This window comes from Pygocentrus nattereri, chromosome 1 (genome assembly GCF_015220715.1).
Source record: "Pygocentrus nattereri isolate fPygNat1 chromosome 1, fPygNat1.pri, whole genome shotgun sequence".
Taxonomy (NCBI): Eukaryota; Metazoa; Chordata; class Actinopteri; order Characiformes; family Serrasalmidae; genus Pygocentrus; species Pygocentrus nattereri.
Window position 1 is genome coordinate 25,836,097 of NC_051211.1, and position 22,240 is coordinate 25,858,336.

Consider the following 22,240-nt stretch of genomic DNA (forward strand, 5'->3'; position numbering starts at 1 on the left):
AGACCATACCATTCCACGTCTAGGAGTGGGGCGGCGGGGGGCGCTGAATTAGTTGGCACCTACCGTTGTACAACCGAGACGCTGTTTTTCTCAGGAGAAGTAAATTCTGGCTTTTTGTGTGAACCTCGGCGGGATTAGAGAGGAAATCTAAAGGTACACGTGCGCTTTTAGTAGCTAATCTCAACTGAACGGGAGACGCGCTCACAACAGCGACTCTGAGCACGCTGCAGGTGTGGAGCTCAGAAGGTCGTGCATTAGTGTGTCTGATGCTCCACTGTAATGCTAAAAAGCTCAATGAGTTGATTATTTCTCAAAACCTGGGATTTAAGTAGGAACGGATGATGGAGAAGGAGAGGAGAAATACACATAAAGGAAACATAAAAAAAATCTACAATATTTAAACCTTTATTTAGACATGACACAACAGGAAAAACATCTTCACTCACTGTACAGCCCATCATTTATAGAACTGCCAGTCTATTAAAGGCTGTGCCGCGGAAATAGACGTCTGAAACGATCCTAAGTGGTTTTTGTGCAGTTTAATACGCAAACACTCAGAATGCACGAAATAGTTTGGCAATACAGGAGAAGCGGTTTTTTCCCCCACTTATGTCTCATGGCCAGCGCTCTCAACTGTCTGCCCCATTTGAATTCGTTTGTCCTCCGTGAGTAAATTGCAAAGAACAACTTCAGTTTTAAGTTTAGGGCTCGAAAAACTGCTTCAGAGCTCTTTGTACTTCCTCTACTAACGTACTGTTGCTGCCTTAAACATGCGCATACACTGAGAAATATAAAACCACCCGCACTTTCTCGCTGGTCCACAGTTTGCATATTTCAGGACAAGCTCACGAGCACTTTCCACATAAGAGACATAGCAGAGAAGGAGGAACATGTTTAAAAATGTTAAATTAAAATGGTGCATTCCATGATTTCACCCTTCTTAATGATTACATACTGCATAAGGGTGGTAAAACAGAATTTTTTGACACCTGCATGGCTGGCACTGCTATATAATTTCAGGCATATCACAGGACTGTTTATTTTGTACATATAAAAAAAGACAGCTAGTGTGATCCATGAGAAATCAGCATAATCAAGTTCTGCAAACCCTAATCAAGTAACTCATGTTGAGGGCCACTGCACTTCAAGAGTTTTTAGTCTGGTTAAACAGCCAACCTTAGTCAAAGCTCCACTGTACAACTTTGATCACTTTCTGTATTTAAAAAAAATGCAGGCTGATTGGGCATACTGGGGTACTGCTCGAAAACAAACAAACAAACTTTCACACAGAACAAAGGGGATATATTCAAAATAACACATCCACCTATGTCCACAAAATCTGTATGTATAACTACACATCCTTCCCACTAAGAACTTAAATCACAAGGATAAAGATATTACAGTACCATTGTTTAATAGAGGACAGTAAAAAAAAAAAATCTAGCACTGGCAATATAAAAAAATGAAACACCTGGAATACAGTAGACATGAAGGTGTACAGTGCAGTATGAATTTTTGGAAGCCAGGAGGGCAACTGTTACATAAAGGAGAGGAAAAATGAAAACAAAGGATGTAAAATGTGCCCCTGATAAAAATTCCAAGTAAAGAATGGCAAATTAACCAGAAGTTGCTGATAGACCACTGCTTCACCAGGCCTTTGGAAACAATGGGGGAACTTTGCACTAACTGCATTAGCAGATGAAACTCACTGCATAACCTTTTTTTTGTTTTTGAGACAAACAGGGATCTCTACATGTTTACAAATGCAATGGGAGAGTTATGGAGTCACAGACTAACGAGAGTGACGAATTCTAGTATGTATGAACACATATGATCGGGGCAGCAGGGGTACTGCCAAACTCTGCTAGACAGAAGCCTGTCAGGACAAGAGCTGGACAGCCGTGCTCCATTCTATCCACCGAAATATCAATTATTAACTACTAAAACAAAATAAATAAATAATGTTGGGCTTGGCATGTGCTTCCAAACTTTCAGGAAGAAAAAGCACCTGGGATGAAGAGATTGCTTTGTTTGGATGACATATAGCCTGCAGAATGATATTTATATACATGATTTTTTTTCTTTTTTCTTACAGCTAGTACACTTTTCCAAGATTTTAGAATGTGCATCAACACTCCTTCACATACACCTATAGTTGGCAAGTACTTTGTTCGTGGATTGTGCACATGAGGAAGTGCAAGATTGTGCCATCTCATGCAAGTATTCCTCAGATGCATAGACTGTGACATATGCTGGTTTTAACTCCTGATTACAGAACAATTATTCTTATCAAAAATTTCCACCAGATACTCCAAATGCATAATAATCCATATGTGAATCTGGCTCTGGGGTTTTGGCAAATGTGAGAAATGCACAGACACCAATACAGATGGAATGTATAAAATCTCTCAGATCGATCATGAATGTCCTTCATAAGGCTTGTTCGGCCATCAGGTTGAACACAGTCAGTAGTATACCACCAGCAGAGTAGATATCTTTGGAAAGAGAGAAGCTGGTCACCTCTGTTGGTCAATGACCGACCAACCAATACACACAGAATGTATGTCTCTGGGGTCAAGTGTATTTCTTTTTTTAAGAATCCAAGCAATGGACCACATGAGAGACATGGAGAACACCTGGAACTGTGAAGCTAAACAGATCAGTCACTTCTTACAGAATAAACTGCAAAAAACCAAAACAACCCATTCAATAATTTCTACAAAATTCTCACTGGGCCTTTCTGCTAGGGCTAGGCAATATGACAATATTTATCATTCTCATGATAAATTGTCACAAAAGAGTATGTTATGATTTTCTGACCATGTTGTGGATATCATCAGTACATGAACACTGATCAACTGCATGTTTCATTATAAACAGAGCAAAATTAGTCCCATATAACTGGATTTAGTGCAACACAAGGCCAAATATGGGATAAAAACCATTGTTCACAGTTGTTGATAGTATTTTTTTTTATGTAGCACTACTGGTTCTTTTTTCTCTGTTCCAACTGACCAGATGCCTTAAAAAAAAATAAAAATAAAAGACGTTTCATGCAAAGTATTACGCTATTCGATTTTTGCCATAGCGCCCAGCTCTACTTTTTACCCTCCACTGGATATCACCAAAATGAATGTCGAACACACTAAAATCATCCCACATACATTTTGTTCATAAAAACCCTGGCTAGCAGTTTGTACAGGCCAGACTAGAAGATCCTGAATTTTCCATGCTGCATTCCAATGCACTCATTTCATGAGTACAGTACATAAGCCCCAGAATGGCATGTAAGCTAAAGAGTCTGCAAAAGCGCATTGTCTGCGCTTAATTTCGTAGCCAAGAGGGATGTTCAATGCAAGTTCATCTAATGAAATTTCATGCTCTGGTCAATAGAGCTATGCATTTGGTCAATTTTAACTGCTTTTGTGTAGCATGTAAAAATAAACAAAACACATGAACATCATTGTCAATACTCTCGAATTGGAAGATAACATAGAAAACTGAAGCCTATCTTAAGATAAACTTCATAACCTGTATATCATTTGAAGACATCTTTCTGTGCAATGCGTCCCTGTTTAAAGTCTTAACCGGAAATTGCATGTTTTTTTTTTTTTGCATCATTTTTCAAATTAAAAATGTGAAAATCTTTTAGGGCTATTCCAGCATAGGCGACAAAGCAGTGAGGGGAAAAAAGGAGGACAGAATAAACGATGGTGTGAGCAGGAGATTTAACTCAGAGACACAGTGAAGCCCCAATGTCCAAGAAGCTGGTAAACCCTGGTGCAAACCGGATTTAAGTGGGTCGAGTTCATTCCACATTAGGTCAACTGATGGGGAGCCTCCAGCATCTCCATAAGGAAGGTGTCAATTGGAGTATCACCAATCAGCTTGAAAAAGAACAGGTGTTCCAAACACTTCAAGCCAATGGATCGCAGGGCTGGCAACCGGAGGAGTAGCTTGGCAAACCTAGTGGCAAAGTAATAGAAACACAGACTGTATTCACAGTGCATGATATAAAAACAAATTATTAGCAGTGCAGCAATATTCAATATTTCTGTTAATATTAATTGGGCGGTACAATGGGTAGCGTTGTCGCTTCACAGCAAGAAGGGCCAAGGTTCGATTCCCCAGCCGGGCAAGCGGGGTCCTCTCTGTGTGGAGTTTGCAAGTTCTCCCCGTGTCTGCGTAGGTTTCCTCCAGGTCATGCAGTTAGGCCAACTGGACATGCTAAATTGCCCCTAGGTGTGAGTGAATGTGCATGTCTGTCTGCCATGTGATGGACTGGTAACCTGTGCAGGGTGTATCCTGCCTTCCGCCCAATGACAGCTGGGATAGGCTCCAGCTCCCCCAGAGACAGAGAAGTGGCTTAGAAGATGTGTGTGTGTGTGTGTAATATTAATTGTTATACTTAAACAATAATTAATCCAAAATTAATTATATCAAATAATTGATTAATTATATCAAAATTTAAATGTCTTAAAATACATTTGGATAATAAAATTTATTGCAAAGATGATCAAGAAGCACATCCAGTATGAACATAAACATACACACGTTTCAGACAGATTTTTATATGGCTCTTCTGAACCTTAAATGCACTTTCCTGTAGTGATGGTGATGCTGAAGTGTACAGTTCTATCAATTAATACATCTAATATTTCAAATGAGGAAAAAAAATGTACCATCCAAAAAAGAATGACCATATTCTAATATTTGAACACATTCTATATTTTTTTCCTATCAGCATCGACTGATACTGAGCTTGATCAATACTTGTATTTTTAACAAATAGAGCCGCACAGTGCTTGCTTCCTGTACTGTAAAGTTGGTCAAACCAACAAATTAAGGTAAGATATGCTAAGCTGCCAGTTTCTTCAATATACTACAGTAAAATCACTTTATCGTGCAAAAAAGGAACACTAAACTTTTTTTTTTACCTACTTCGTTTAAAATAATATTTTACATTCTGATTGGTCAGAGATTTTGGCTACTAGTTACTTTAAAAAGCTGCTATAAAGTAGGCTACAGCTTTTGCTTGGCCTGAAAGGAGTTGTTAATGAGGAGTGTGTAGCTGCACCCTCTCATTTCACTTGACAGCTAGCCTAGCCACTTTCTAAAAAACAAAATGGGTCAAAAAATGAGTACAAATTATGTGAATTCTGTACCTGCCCTGCTGGTCAGGGTATCTTTGCTTGCAATAAGCCTCCAGTGATGCATAGACTTTTTCTCTGAGCAATTCCACCTCACTCGGGCTGGACAGCCCCTTTGCATCTGTGAAATACAGACGGACAAAACTGAATGACTGCACCTTACTTCAGCCAAACAAATGCACGCATGTTTTCAATCACATATTGTGTACATATAAAGTAAAAGTAAACCTCCTACTTCGGCAAGCTTGAAATGCTCATGCTTGGGCTCAGTCTACCTTAAGTAGCATTAAATCCAGTGTGGGGAACTGAAAGTACACCACTGTTGGTTTGGCACTACGACACTGGGAATCCCAAATAATATATTTTTTTAATTAACTGAACTGCGTGATGCCAAATTATTGGTAGTGTGGTACAAGATCATCACATAGCAGATCTGACTGGTTCAGCTATGTTCAAACCCATGGTGAAATACTCCAGTAGCACCATGCTATTAAACATGTAAACAGTTCCCATTGCTCATGAAATTATTCATTCATCTAAATTATGTTTTCTTTCTAAACATTGTTTTTATTATACTGTATAGATCTTTTGTATTGCTGTTTTATATAAAGAATAAGCCACACACACACCTGTGTTACAGGGATTTCAAATCGGTTAGGAAGTTTTAGGTCTTTTTACACACAGTAAATATCATAATCACAGCATGTACATTTATGTACAATATTATAATCATTAATGTTAAATGGCCATGATTTTTGTGCCCTGATATATATTTGACCACTCAAAATGAACTCATTATTATTATACAATAATATGCGCTACAATAAGTGTTCACCACCTGGCTAGGAGAAAAACTGAATTATGCTGAATTATGCTTTTCAAAGTACAAAAACATTACAATTAATAAACAAAATCAGCTCTGAATTCACAAATGAATACGCAAAAAGGTTTAAATTGTAGTACCTGGGTTGAAAAGGATGATGGCTCTCAGACAGCCCAACTCAGTCTTGTCCATCTGCATATCTCTCATTTTACTCACTAGTTCAGTTAGCACCCTGTGTCACAGTACAAAATAAGAGAGAAGGAAGGAAGAAGAAAGAAAAAGCAAGAGTGCAGAAAATGAGGGGAAAGGAAGGAGGAGTGACATCTGTTAAAGTTGAAGGCTATATTTAAATTTATCCTCTGTTTGGCACCACAGCAAAGATCAGAACAGGGCACACAGTTCTTCTGCTAATTGGCACACTTCAGCAAATGAATAACATGCAGTACTAAAGTCTTCAGTCAGTCTCCCAACTTTGTGAACAGCATTTGAATAGGCAGGTTATAACAAGACAAATCCAAAAAAAAAACAAAAAAACAAACAAACAAAAAAAACAAACATGGGATCTTAACAACACGTCTTGAACAATTAGATTTAGCTAACACATTAATGGCAACATGAGGGTTGCAAGAGAGACGTTAGCCTGCTGCCACAGAGGACCTGTTATTGATATAAACAGACAGGTCGACTTTGAAGCCCCCAACCAAAAAACTGTACACTCAAGTATCAAATAAACAAGATTGCAAGATGATGTGTTTGCTTTTTGCTGTTTTTTTTGCAATATTTATGCCATGTGGTGTAGCATCATTACCTGTCAAATATGGCCCCAACCTCTGCATTGTGCGCACTCTCCCTGTGTATTCAATCACAATGTGTTATTACAATGTCAATACACAGATTATTACATTGTTGATATTTCCCCCATTTAAGAGTTGACTCCGTGTGCACTAACAAAAGGGCCCATTCAAGGAGTAACAAGTTACAGGCTATTGTTGAGAGGGAGACAGCCTGTTCATACTGGCACTGGCTTGTAGCATTAGCTATGCAAAGCAGCAAGAAAACTTAACAATGACAAAATGAAGACCTAAGAGATATGCCACTAAAGGTTAAAAATTCTGAACATGAACAAAAAATTTACATTTTTAAATTTTATTTATGCAGCATGAAAGCAAATGTTAAGGGCTACTGATGTTCCCACTCCTGAGAACAGTGTATGACCAATTACATGCACTACAGATTAGTCATGTCCAAACAGAACAAGTACATGAAAAGGTCTAGAATAAGAATAAAGGTCATTAACTGTATGAGTGTTAAGCAGAAACACAACCACATAGTAATGGTGCAAGTAATAAAACAGGCATACAATGAAGCACCATGAAAGTCAGAACAGCTACAGACAATACAAGACTATTCATTGTTATAAATCCATTGCGTGAGCAGGAAAGATAAATGATTAACCCCTATTTGTGCACCAAGAAAAAAAAAAATGAAACATAGGTTTACAATAGAGAAATTAAGTTGATTGAACATTAGGGCTGGGCGACAGGGCTATGAAATCTGATGATTATTATTTACCAGCAGCTCGATGTCTTTGCTTGAGACGACAACTGCATATTTGGAAAACAGAACTGATAGCTTAATTTTTAAACCGCTTACCAAATCATTTGAAATAATTTTAATAAAATGTTTAGACATATGTAATATGTAATATGTTGTATATTATTGTTACTGACCAAGGAGTATTAAAATGATCCACTCTCATTTCTTTTACATATGAATCACATGAACCTGGCTGTGTAATTCATACACTTGTTTAACAAGCTAAAAATTCTCCTTTCACTTCTGCAAGTTCCTTTTGTGTACATCATTGAAAAAAGCCATGAATGCACATCAGATCAATAATGTGTATTGAATGTGTGTTGGCAGTCACAAATTTTAAGACATGAAATAGTTTATTTTCTACGAAAAAAAAAAAAAAAAAAAAAAGAAAGCTCAACTAAGAAGACAAAGCAGAATAAACTATAGGGAGGTGTGGCAAATGGTTGGCTATAGATAAACAATATTCCTGACCCTAACAAGACATTGCAATAATTGTTTATAGATATCGCCCAGGCCTACTGAACATCAAAGCCCACCAAAGCAGGGGAATTTTAAAATGTGAATCTGAAACAACAGCCTGCAACCAGTTATTCCAAAATGTATTCTAATGCTAACCATAAAAAGCTGGAGTCTAATGTGTGCTTAATGTTAGCCTTTTAACAATGTAACTGCTGTGTAATTAGCCACTGCTGAGGAGTGACAAAGGGAGAGTGCGTCAGCAAAAGGGGCTGGGTACTTCCCACAAGCAGAGGAGACAGTCTTTGACTTCATACATGTGTATGTACACCACAGTGTTGCCCTTATCAGTGTCTGTATGTCTGTGTAAGAAATGAGTGGAGAAACATGATACAATTAACATCCTGAGTAAAAACGCTACGCAAGGCTTGCTGACCTTTTTTTGGATTAAATGGCAAAAAGGTTCATTATTGGGGTACAGACAGGTGCAGCAGCTCCACTTACAAAGACTACTCATCTGGCTTTCGTTTCAATAGGAACAGTGAGTGATTTAAAGTCGCATCTGCATTTAACCCTACAGGGAAGAGATCAGTAAAAGGATTGAAAATTGTACTCAAAAGCACACACGTAATGATGCGATATGTAAGGAAAAACAGAAGAGCAAATGTCCCTCACTCTGTCCACAACTACATTTGGGGGGCATTTTGTTGGCAACGTTCTGATCCACTTTTTGGTGCAGCGCCCTCAAACACCATCAATACAACTGAGGGAACAACTGGTTTGTCCTTTTTTTTCCACCTGCCTCTATTGCATTTGCATACACTCCATGGCCAAAAGTATACACAGCCCTGACTATCACACCTATATGAGCTTGATGAACATCCCATTCTAAAAACCATTGGCATTAATATGGAGTTTGCATCTCTTGCATCTACAAAAGCCTCTGCCCTTCTAGGAAGGACTTCCACAAGAATTTTAAATGTGTCCCTGTGGGAATTTGTGCCGATTCAGTCAAAAGAGCATTTATGATGTCAAGCACTGATGTAGGACAAGAAAGCCTGGCTTGCAAGTGCATTCCATGTTTTATGTTTCATGTGGCTGAGCTCAGAACTCCGTGCAAGTCACTGGTGTTTCTTCACTCCAAACTCGCCAGAACTATGCATTGCACACAAGAAAAAAAAATCCTTGCACTTGATGGCCGTTTTGACTGGAACCCATTTTTAAAGTTGCATGTAGAGAGCTTGATAGTTGACTGGTGCACATTCATTCTAGTGCTAGTTAAAAGAGACGGCCTTGTCTAGGCAGAGCCTGGGTGGTATAATGCAGCTTCCACTTCTTCACAAGCGATCTCGTGCTCACTAGGATATCCAAACAGCCATTCCCTTTCTTGTGCAAATCTTACAACTTTATCTACTTAGAATGCTCATTGGTCTTAACTTTCACAGCTTACCTACAGTCTGACCAACTGTATTTGAAGTAAAAGATCTTTCATCCAAAAGCAAACTTTTCAGTGATTCTGGTTGAGACAGACTGTAACTCAACTGTGGGACTAAACGCACAGTCAAACAGTTTTTTAGGTTAATCATTTTTATCACAGAATATTTAGTCAATCTCTTAAATTACAAAATGGCAAAAAAGTGTCATTTGTAATCCAGGCAAATCTAAATCTTAAGGGGGTTGAAAGTATATTGCCTGACAAATGCCATGCAGTTGACACTGATCATGGAAAAATAGGCTTGCCTTGTCTTGTTATATTACATCAAATACAGACCATTGATTAGATAAGTACCGCAATCTTTGGAGGTAATTAGTTTCCAAGGAAATAAAACAAAGTTAGCTACCATGCTTACCCACACCTATCAAGTATCATGCTTTGGGGAAACAGGGTTAGATGTGTTAGAAATTTTTCATTTCATTTACTGCCAGTAGTAAAGTAGTAAAGCGATAACATGGCTTGTTGAAAAAGGAAAGTTGACAATGAAAACAGTGTTTAAAAAAAAGAATGAAACTGGAAACAAAGAACTGAACGAACAGCACTTTTCTCCTCGGTTCAGGTTCATAAACAATGTCTCATATTCAGTGAGTCTGTGGCACAAATCAAAAGTGGAAACAAGTGGCAGGACTAAACAAAATCACTTGAATTAACCTCCCAACAAAATTCCATGAGGAAAAATAAAACAAACCCAAAGAGTGGTTATCGATTCCCTGATGGCACAAGAGCATGAAATGCTCTGTAAGAACAGCTTTATTTACTGTTTATTTAAATGTATTATTTATTTTACCTTATTAAAAGACAAGCATTTTGTCTGTTGTAAATAATTTATTTTAAAAAATAAGAAAATTAAGAAGAAAATTAAGACTTCTTAAAAAAAGTTTATTTTATAAACAATAGAAAACAGTCATACAATTTTAAAAAGCATATTACACTGTAATATTTTTAAAAAGCATTTAATAAAAATATATTCAAGGTTATATTTGTTGATATACTGTATAACTGTCATGACAATGGCGTCACAGACAAAAACAGCTAAGTTATCATGAGTTAAAATCTATGAAGGTTTAATGTGACATGCTCCAAAGTGACCTATTCATTGCCTCTGCAACCAAAGACAATAAAGTCCTGGCAATGTCCAAAATCTAGCCGTGTGACTGCTGCTAAGATACACGACTAAAAACAACCACTAAGGAGCCGCACAAAATGCAGTTTGTTTTTTTTTTGCTTGCAGTTTAAAAAAAATGTGGTTTTATTTTGACCACTATGTAAACAGGGGCACTTGCAAAAAGTACGTTACCTAGCAAAGCTGCTGTTGCTGAATTTGCTTTCTCCAGGTTTGCAAGAATGCCTAGTTGCAGTTACACTAATAACACATTTAAAGACTTGAAAAAAAAAATTAAGAAGCATAATAAAAGATACATCACAGACTCAAAGCAGACAGCTTGTTAATAAGTGTTTAATATTTGTATGTAATCATCATACCTACACAGAAAACATACCAAAAAAAAAAACAGTAAAAAAAAAAAAATATTTGCAGTAGCAGATTAAAATTGTTGTTTAAAAATAATTAAAACTTATGTTACTGAAAGTTATTTATTAATTCTTTAGAGTCAGTGTGGCACCAAAGTGTATTTCAAATCCGTGGAACACACTGCATATGTATGTGTGCATTATACTAGCGCAATTATTTTAAGATTAAGAAACCCTTATTAGTCCCACAATGGGGAAATTTCACCTCCGCATTTAACCTGTGAAGTGACACATCACATACAGTAGTGAGCACACACACTAGGTGGCAGTAAGCACACTTGCCCGGAGTGGTGGGTAGACCTATCCACAGCACCCAGGGAGCAGTGGAGGGCTAGGAGCCTTGCTGAAGGATGCCCCAGTCATGTACTGTCAGCTCTGAGGATTGAACAGGCAACCTTCTGATCACAGGGCCGGTTCCCTAACCTTCAGTCCACAACTGCCCCCATTTTAGAACTCTGGCTTTGCTGGCGGTAATTTTCATTAGATTTTTGTAAAGCCTAGTGCACTGACTTAACCAGTTTAATTAGCTAACTTACCTAATCTGCAAAACACCAAGCTAGCTACCTTCCACAAGCGTAAGACAATTTAGGTGCTACAACTTTAGCTGCTACAACTACAAAATTACTAGACAGCTAACATTCCATTATGAAAAACAATGAATACATTTGGGTTAAGAACTATGTATGTAGGTAATTATCACTGCCTGAAGTGTCAGTGGCGCTTCTGTGTAACTTGGGCAGCTTTTTCCTTATCAAGTACAGCCATACCAGACTGCTCTGCATTGAACTGGACTCACGAGACCAGTTATGGTTTCTTTTTCCATGTGTTGTACTGTTAAATCAGAACCAGGAAATACCCAAGAAAAATGCACAAATGCTAACAGGCTAATCGCCATGCACACACCACCCACCACAAAAGCATGTTTGATTTGGTCCGTCACTCCAACTCCTGTCTCTTGGCATGCTTTCATCTTCTTTATCCTCTAAATGGCACAACTCAATGCACCACACAAAAATTGTGTTTATCTCTGCTGTTGAAGTGACAATCGTTTGAATTTGAGCTCTCAGACACGCATCTTTATCCTCTAAACAGGTGTTTTTAATCGTCGGATTGCTAGAGCCGAGAACATAATGCAGTGGGAGGCATTGTGATTAAAGCTTTACAAAACAGGTCGATTTTGGCTGTCACATCACTGTCAGTGAGGCAATACTGTAGTTGTACATTTTTGTCATGTGTTATCGTTTATGTTGTATGTTTTTATCATCTATACTGATAAAATGAATGAACCCGGTTTTTAGGCATTCCATGTCGAACCGTGTTTATGTGGAAACGCCACTGGAATAGTTACACCCTGTGCTCAGAACTGTTCGGCCCTGCAGTGGAAAAGAGGCCTTAGATTACTAAAGGTAGACACTTCCACACATAAATGTACATTTTAGGAATTTCATTTCAGAAATGCTGAATGACTGAATTGACTGGTGTAAGCTGAACCAGCTGCAGCTGAACATCAGTAAGACTAAGGAGATGGTGCTGAACTTTAGGAAGTCAAAACATGTCAGCAGTCACCACTGATAGAGTGGACATGGAGGTGGTGTGGACCTACAAGTACTTGCACAACAAATTGGACTGGAACTGTAACTCTCATGCTGCGTACAAGAAAGGCCAAAGCCACCTGTACATCTTGAGAGGACTGAGTTCTTTTGGTGTGTACACAAAGCTCCTATGGACATTCTATCAATCTGTGGTAGCCAGTGCTATGTTGCGTGCTGGGACAGCAGTATTAACAAACTTGTTAGGAAGGCTGGCTCTGTTGTAGGAGTCAAGCTGGACACTTTGTTGTAACTACCTCATACCACTTAGTGGAACACCTGCTCTCATGTAAATACATATACTCTCTTATACAGTATCTCACACAAGTGAGTACACACTCCTCACATTTCTGCAAATATTTTATTATATCTTTTCATGGGGAAAACACTATAGAAATTAAACTTGGATATAACAAAGCAGTCAGCACGCAGCTTGTATAGCAGTACAGATTTACTGTCCTTTGAAAATAACTCGACACAGTCATTAATGTTTAAATAGCTACCAACACAAAGGAGTACACCTCACAGTGAACATGTCCAAATTGTGCCGAATTGTGTCGCTGTCCCTCTCAGGTGTCATGTGACTCGTTAGGAGTTCCAAGGTTCCAGGTGTGAATGGGGAGCAGGGCTGTTAAATTTGATGTTTGGGTATTCGCTCATACTGGCCACTGGATAATCAACAGGGCACCTCATGGAAAATAACTCTCTGAGGATGTGAGAAATAGAATTGTTGCGCTCCACAAAGACGGCCTAGGCTATAAGAAGATTGCTAACACCCTGAAACTGAGCTGTAGCATGGTGGCCAAGGTCATACAGTGGTTTTCCAGTACAGGTTCCACTCAGAACAGGCCTTGCCAGGGTTGACCAAAGAAGTTGAGTCCATGTGTTCAGCATCATATCCAGAGGTTGGCTTCAAAAAATAGACACGAGTGCTGCCAGCATTGCTGCAGAGGTTGAAGAAGTGGGAGGTCAGCCTGTCAGTGCTCAGACCATTTGCCATACAATGCATCAACTCAGTCTGCATGGCTGTCATCCCAGAAGGAAGCCTCTTTTGAAGCTGATGCACAAGAAAGCCTGCAAACAGTTTGCTCAAGACAAGCAGTCCAAGAACATGGATTACGGAAATCATGTCCTGTGGTCTGACGAGACCAAGATAAACTTGTTTGGCTCAGATGGTGTCCAGCATGTGTGGTGATGCCCTGGTGAGGAGTACTGAGACGGTTGTCTCTTGCCTACAGTCAAGCATGGCAGTGGTAGCATCATGGTCTGGCATTGGGGAGCTGCAGTTCATTGAGGGAAACATGAATTCCATCATGTGCTGTGACATTCCGATATACGACCCCAAACACACTCCAAGATGACAACTGCCTTGCAAATCAAAGTGAAGGTAAAGGTGATGGACTGGCCAAGTATGTCTCCAGATCTAAACCCAACTGAGCACCTGTTGGGCATCCTCAAGCGGAAGGTGGAGGAACGCAAGGTGTATAACATCCACGAGCTCTGTGATGTCATCATGGAGGAGTGGAAGAGGATTCCAGTAGCAACCTGTGCAGCTTTGGTAAATTCCATGCCCAAGAGGGTTCAGGCAGTGCTAGATAATAATGGTGGTCACACGAAATATTGACACTTTGAGCACAATTTGGACATGTTCACTGTGAGGTGTACTCACTTGTATTGCAAGCTATTTAGACATTAATGGCTGTGTGTTGTGTTATTTTCAGAGGACAATAAATCTACACTGTTATACAAGCTGTACACTGACTACTAATTATATCCAAGTTTCATCTCTGTGCAGCACAGCGCCCAGGGAGCAGCTGGGGGTTAGGTGACTTGCTCAAGGGCAACTTCGTCACGTCCTGTCGGCTCAGGGGATCGAACCGGCAACCTTCCAGTCACAAGGCTGGTTCCCTAACCTCCAGCCCACGACTGCACCAGCAGTTTACCTTAGTAATAAAAATTTTAAAATTAATTAAAAATGTAAAAAAAATATATAGTTTATATAGTTTACCTTAATTTGTCTATTTTTCTATTTCTGCCCAATTTGTGTTTTTCTACTGCTATTTTATTTCTGCCTAAAATGTGTAAGTTAATATGCAATTATATGCCCTGCTACTCTAACAGTGCAATTTCCCTTCCGGCTCAATAAAGTTCCATCTACCTACCTCCCCACTGGAAAATGGCCAAATAAGGTGTCAAATTAAATCTGGCCAAAATGTACTGCTTGTTAGTAATTTGTTAGTTTGTTAGTAAAAAAGCAAAAAAAAAAGCTGTTGTGTCACGTCAGGGGTTTGAAAAAACACGTTTTTGCAAAAAAGTAAGGAAAACCCATACCAGTAATGTTTTTGGGCATGTTTTAAGCTGATAGAGAATTCATCTCATATAAGTCATCACAGCAGAATGACTGTCCCATTCAGGCACTCTTATGTGTTACTTGGGTGTATATTCAATATACCTTCGATGTAGTCCTGATATATTAGATGCACTACATTCCGGATGAATAAAGTGGATTTTTTATTTTTTTTTTTAACACTGTCTAAGTTTCATTCAGTTTGACATCAGGATCGCAGACTGCATAACTGGTCAGCCAGGGTTTGCTGCAGTGGCCCTAAATCGTCCTGCAAGATTCATGGCACTTACCGGTGTTACTTCTGATTCAGATCAATCAACGGCAAGCAACACTGGAACTACAGAAAGAGGGAAAAAGGTCTGAGAAAGTCAAACATCAGCCAGTAACCTTTTCTGAACTGTTTCGCTTTCCGCCGTTCCAGTGTTACTTGCTTGATGTCTGTTAAGTCAGTGCATGTGCCCGAGGGATTTGTGAAGGGAACCGTGAATCTGATGCAACACTGGCAGCTTTACAGAGACTTGCAAGAATCCTCATTTAATCGATCCAACATCTTTACTACAAACTAAGCTTAGATTAATTTAGTTATTTACAGTTGGTATAGACAGCTGGCACATCGCAGCTTTGTGAGGAGGTGCTGGAAATGAGTGCAGCACAAGCAAAGCGTCATTAGGTGGCGGTAACATTTTACCAATTTGCATACTGTGACGTGTGACGTTATCAGTGCCTATAGCAGAGTTGAATCGACAGAGCACTGCAGAGGTGGAACTGATGATAAAATCGATCATTTTTACAGTTTGGAAAGATGTGTTCACATTTTAAGCAAGGCAGGTATATTTTATATTACAGAGCACTGCCTTTAATGAAAAAAGGTCGTAGGGTGTAGTTACTCTTTAATACTGAGAATCAGCCAGTACTTGGCCCAATCTGATATTGCTATAGATATTGTAGTTGCACAATGTGTATCTAAATGTATATTGAAGTTAGCAAAACCAGCCCAATTTGGGTAAAATATGATATGCTTCCAATTAAGGCTATAGTAAAATCACTTTTAAGCCGTTAAGTGTGTTTTTTTGTTTTTTTTTTGAGTGAAGTGTTTCCAGTGGCATGCTGTAGGCTTATCTGTTTTTTCATATATTCACACCTTCCTGACAATGCACCAGCATATATAGTTTATAACTATGTGAGTTAAAAATAGTAACTGTAGCATGTATGGTACTATTAGATGCACTGCTGTGTATCTAATATGCAATTAGTCTAGACAAGTCTTTCTATGTTTAAATACTTAAGGCCAATAGAATAACGAATGTATGGGAAATAAGAACCCTTCTTTCATAGATTCAGCGTAGCGATTATCAACACATCAGTGGGCGGAACGGAGATGCACAGGTGGATAACAGCCGCGGTTTTAACATTTTACAGTAATGCCCATTCATTACGATAGTGGCCTAGACAGAGCACAAAGAACTCCAACAAAGGGTCAGAAGAGGATCAGGCTTAGTATAGGTGATACTCCATCCAATAAAATATGCCTGGTTCTGATCATGATCCCCTGAATCAAGTAAAGACATCACTAAAAATAAACAAAGTAGCCTCAAACAGCGAGAAGACAGATACTGGTTGTTGTGTTCACCTTGCAGCAGCTTACTTCAGCAGTTCATGGTGTTTTCAGCTATAGAAATTTTATTACGATTTTTTTTTTTCACTGGCAGAACTGAGATCTACAGCGTTTTCCTGACGATACTTGAATCAGGTGTCTAACATTGATTTCCAAATTCTACAGCAGCAGAAATGATCTGATCAGGCAGTAAATGCATTATTCTTGTTTGTTGCTCCATACATTTCTAAAGTATGACTGGCTATAAATCAAACTTTTGAAGACCCTTAACCTGACAGGCTTTAACTAACAGTGAAACGTGAAGAGAGTGAATTAAGTCTCATGAGTGGTAAAGTTAGTTTTGTTTTCATTTGCATAATTTCTTTCTTCAGTAGCTTTCAAATGATGTATGCAAAATGATAATATGCATTAATTAAGACGATCAGTTCCCACTTAATACACATTTCAATTTAAACTTTTAGGATTACTGTGAACTTTCTGTAGTCGGGGCAACTGCAGAAAGCTGATCAGGGAGTGCCTAAAAATTATGATCAAAGTCAGAGCCTGACCCAGCAACATGAAACCTTTTGAGCCAGTATAGCCTTTTAGCAGATAGAACAAATAATAGCCAGTCAGATATTTCAGAATGGACTCTATATATTGTTACTGTTGATGAGGGGTCGCAAAAGAACATTTCTACCAGATTGAATTTTTTTATGTTGGCATGAAAAACAACAGATTTTTAGTAAAGTCTCAGGACAGTAGTATAGTTTTTAAGTAGTTTGCATTTGAGCCAATGTACTGTGTCATTCTCCATCAATTACTTGTTCCCTTGTGCTTTAGTCTCAAAACTTTAATATTAATATAATAAAAGAATTCCGAATGTCAAGGTTTGAGTATACATGTCTAAACTTAAACAAATTATTCTGTTATACAAATCTGTAATTTGTCATCTTCATATTTTAAGTGTTTTCATTTATTAGGTATTATAGTATTATTTCACTAAAAGTGAGATTAATGACTTTCTGAGTGGCACATTTAATTCACTTATAATCATTCTGTTTTGTGCAGTTTTTGTGTTGAATGTGTGATAAGGCAAGTTACTGTTTAAAAAGTCTTGTTGAAATAGTTTTTCCTTTACTTAAACATTTTAATTAAAGACAAATAATCCAAAAGTAATGGAAACTAATCATTTTTAACAGGTAACCTGTCACCTGCAACAGATTTTTTCTTAAAGTAACCCTACCAATCCTGTTCCCAACTGCAAAAGTAAACTAATAGAACAGAAGTAAACTATTAGAACAACTATTAGACTATTAGAACATAAACAGTTGTTTGAATGTTTGTAAAGAGGAAGGAGATGCCATCAACAAGGGTCTTCCATTGTGTCCTACAACTATTGCCTGAAAGTGTAGGAAACAGTTACCTGTCAAAGATAGCTCCAACACCTGCACTGTGTGCACTGTTCCTGTGAACATGGAGGCCAGTGGCCAGCAAAATGCCATCCTTTACTGTGATGGAGCGATGGGAGAATGAAGCAATCAGCAGTTCATTCCAGCCTAAAATGAAAGGATTTTGGAAAAAGAGTTAGAACATATCAAATAGTGAATGGGTCTTATAAACTGAGTATCCACTGATTTGACACATCTCTCCTATCACCTCACAGAGACAAGCCATTTAGTCTGCATCTCCATTTCAGCAATTTTAGCTACAGCAAGCAAACACAAGAGGTTAAGTGCGTCACAGTTCACATAAGGCATGTAAAACAGAACATACTCCACCAAACAGAGAATTATTGATGGTATTTGTCAACCTCCCACTGTGGTCATTTCAGGGACTATATGTGCAACAAGGGCATACCCCCATTTTTGCAGTTAAAATAATTTCGTTACAGTAGCGTGCAAACACCACACGTTACATACAATATATCGAGCGTAAAATGGCCATTTTTACAGTAGATATTTCTGAGATCAGATAAAAGTAGAGAAGTCAAAGTAAAATAAGTGGGAAACAAAAACAGAAGAAAAAAAGGAGTTTACAAAACTTCAAATTCTTAACCTATGTCCTTCTAAATTTAGTTCTTTATTTAAGATATAGCGAAAAAATTCTAACTGTGCAATATCTTATTAGACCACTAAAACTGTCACCATCAGATAAACAGTACTTAGTTTTCATCTTTGAGAAATGGCAGAATATCAAGTCCCACTCTTGCTTCAGATCTGGAAATAAAATCTCAGTGTCCAAAACTCATTATAATAAAATGTGTTACTAGGAACATGAAAAACAGAACATGCAATCAACTTCTAAGACTAAATTCTGGAGGCATGGAAAATATCCCTACAGATTTCTTTGAAATACTGAAAGCAAGTCTCATCAAAAAAAGAGTAGACATGCTAAATACTGAAAATTTTGATATTTAGTTGTTGAGGCTTCTGAGTAATTCTGCTAAACAGATGTTTTTGCCCCCCCTCCTGAAAAATTAACTTTATAATTATTGGCCGTTAAATGTCTATCACCCATGTTAATATAATAGCAGGCAACATAATTTCCCTGCTGATCCTTGATCATAAATATGCAGTCAATGTTGAGCCTACAGTTATCTGGTGATTTTGTTCATTGTTACTTGATGTCTGAAGTTTAATTTAAAAAAGTTTAACTACTAGAATGGCAATTAATGTCAATTAATGGCAATTTTAAATTTACCTGCTTATTTACCCTACCGTAACAGAATCAGTGTTACAAAACACATTTAGCACGTTAAGGTATGTCAAGAAATCTCCGTAAGACATTAAGCTATATTGCAGCATATTTTATGCAACAAAAGGAATACAAGTAATTTTGAATTTCATGTACGGAAACATTGACCTCAAATTATTTACTTGCAAAAATAGACACCATTAAAAGAAATCCAACGCATAGTGAAATTTTTTGATTGATAAATGATAAAGAAATACGCCTTAAGCAGAACAGATACATGATTTACCCAGTTCTGCAAGTTATCGTTTTCCTTGAAACAATTTTGAGGATGTTTCAAACTATTGCCTTAATATTTTGTTACAAGAAAAGGGATGAGCAATTACCAATGACATTACAAGAAGACATTCTAGGGGGACAAGGTGATTAACTTGTCCCACTGAATTTGTATAAGCCCAGCGAGAATCTGCAGAGAAGTAAGTTTCTCAACAATAAAGCCACTGGTAAAGTTCTGATATGCACAGTCACAAATAAAGGCAAATACAAAAGGTCTGGGTCAAAAAACAGTTATCCTGTTCCTTTAACCTTCATAGAGTTTCCTAAGAGCCAGTCTAACACCTAGTTTATAATAACATTCAAATAGTTTAATCAATTAGATTCTGCAAGTATCTAGAACTGCACTGGAGCCACGGTACAAAATTCTTCTTGAAGACATTTCCCCAGGTGGTGTTTTGATGATAGTCGAGGTTGGGACCGCCTTTAAACATGTCAGCCCAAAATCTCCTATAGGTGCTCAGTTGAGATCTGGTGCCTGTCATTTTCATTCAGCTCAAACCATTCAGTGACCCCGTGTGCCTTGTCTCATTTATGGAGGCATTGTCATCCTGCAGGATTCCACTGCAAACAGGATAGAAAATGTTCAAATCTACTTCTTAAAAATAAATAAATTAGTGTTAGGAGCATCAATGTGAGAACAATTTTTGACCCAAGTTATCTGCCTCTTCAGTGTGCGTATACATTAAGCACAAAGGAGGGGGGGCATATTATGGCATACATCACAAGATGACTAACTATCCTGCCAAATAAACTGGCATAGTAATCTCATAGGTTAATTACAAACTGCTTGTTAGAGACTTACATTTTTTGCTTTTGCTCTCACGGCAGAGGACATAAATTTCATACTTTTCATACTCTCAAAAGTTTCAAAACACACTGTGCAGCATCATGGCAGAAACAGGAACTAAGGTCAGATGCATGTTTGCAGTGCACAACCCAGCATTATCAGCCAATAAGGCTCCATCAAATTGATGAAGCTGTACTGGTGGCTCATGGTGGTTCAACATCTTAACAGGACACCATGTTGGATTCTGGTCCTTTAAATGTATCACCTGTCTGTGTGTGTCTGCCATTAGCCAAAATCTGCTGTGATCTCCATGTATGATCCACCTATCCACTAATGGTACAAACATTTAACATTTACCAGCACGCAGGAGGATGACCTGATCATCCAAAGGCAGTTCTGAGAAATGTGGGATCCTCTTGGCCCACTCCACCAGAGTGAAGAGCTGTTTGTCCGCTGCCTGGCAGATGTTAGTGACAGGATCATTTGGCTGTGGGATGGATGAGGAAAGAAAGAATGGGGGAGGGGACGATGGATGGAGGAAGAGAAAGGGAGAAAGAGAGAGAGAAAAGGGGAAAGGGGAGAGGGCGAAAGAGAGAGAGAGAGAGAGGGGGGAGAGGAAGAGCGAGGGAGAGGCGGGAAACGGGTAGAGAGGTACAAGACAAGGTGTGGGGTGACAAGAGAAGGAGAGGGCAGAGAAGCGAGGGAGAGGTAAAGAAAGAAAAGAAGAGAGATGTGAAGAGGAGGACAAGAATAGGAAGGGAGAAAGAAGACAGGAAAAAGGGAAAAGAGACCGGGGGAAGAGAAAAAGCAGAGAAACATTGTAGATACTGGTCAACATACGGTTAATTACATTTGGAGCTTTTAAATCCAAAAAAAACTTAAAACAGTTTGTGGTGTGTCAGGTGAGTCACTCACAGAGCTGGTCCCTGAGCTTCCATCAGAATGCATTTCTGTTTTCTGTTCCACAGCCATTTCTGCTTCCAGAATCTTTTCTACTGGCATCTCTTCATTCACTGCGCTGGTAGACTCCGCTTCCCCTTCTCGCTCTTTGTTCCTCTGACGCTCTTCCTGAACGGCTGCAACCCACGCAAAGAGCAACACGAAAGAGAAAAAAGATGAGATAAAAATCAAAGAAAGTCATGAGATCAGTGAAAATTGGAAAACAGAGTAGGAAAAAAAGGGAAAAAATAAATAAAACCCATATTTTACATTATTTATATATATATATATATATATATATATATATATATATATATATATATATATATATACATATACATACACACACACACACACACACACACACACACACACACACATCTATATATATATATATATATACATATATATATACACACACACACACACACACACACACACACACACACACACAAAAACCGGATTCCAAAAAATTTGGGACACTAAACAAATTGTGAATAAAAACTGAATGCAATGATGTGGAGATGGCAAATATCAATATTTTATTTGTAATAGAACATAGATGAAAGATCAAAAGTTTAATCTGAGTAAATGTAACATTTTAAAGGGAAAATATGTTGAATCAAAATTTCACAGTGTCAACAAATCCCAAAAAAGTTGGGACAAGTAGCAATAAGTGGCTGGAAAAAGGAAATTGAGCATATAACGAACAGCTGGAAGACCAATTAACACTAATTAGCTCAAGTGACAAAATGATTGGGTATAAAAAGAGCTTCTCAGAGTGTCAGTGTCTCTCAGAAGCCAAGATGGTAAGAGGATCACCAATTCCACCATTGTTGCACAGAAAGATAGTGCAGCAATACCAAAATGGGTTTACCCAACGTAAAATAGCAAAGACTTTTAA

General features: G+C 38.2%; 1 protein-coding gene across 5 annotated transcripts in view; it reads right to left on the reverse strand.

Annotated features, from left to right (window-relative positions):
• Positions 1-389: 389 nt before the first annotated feature.
• The window catches only part of rxrba (retinoid x receptor, beta a), a 39,957-nt gene continuing 18,106 nt past the window's right edge, over positions 390-22,240 (reverse strand). For 4 of the 5 annotated variants that reach the window (XM_037545347.1, XM_037545382.1, XM_037545410.1 and 1 more), the window contains 7 exons: positions 21,313-21,473; positions 20,755-20,884; positions 18,007-18,139; positions 6,782-6,823; positions 6,114-6,205; positions 5,166-5,271; positions 390-3,966 (listed from right to left, as the gene is read on the reverse strand). In XM_037545347.1, the coding sequence (XP_037401244.1) occupies positions 3,819-3,966; positions 5,166-5,271; positions 6,114-6,205; positions 6,782-6,823; positions 18,007-18,139; positions 20,755-20,884; positions 21,313-21,473 (812 nt within the window). In that variant the 3' untranslated portion in view covers positions 390-3,818. The remainder of the gene's footprint in view (positions 3,967-5,165; positions 5,272-6,113; positions 6,206-6,781; positions 6,824-18,006; positions 18,140-20,754; positions 20,885-21,312; positions 21,474-22,240) is intronic. The other variant, XM_017708462.2, reaches the window with a different exon arrangement.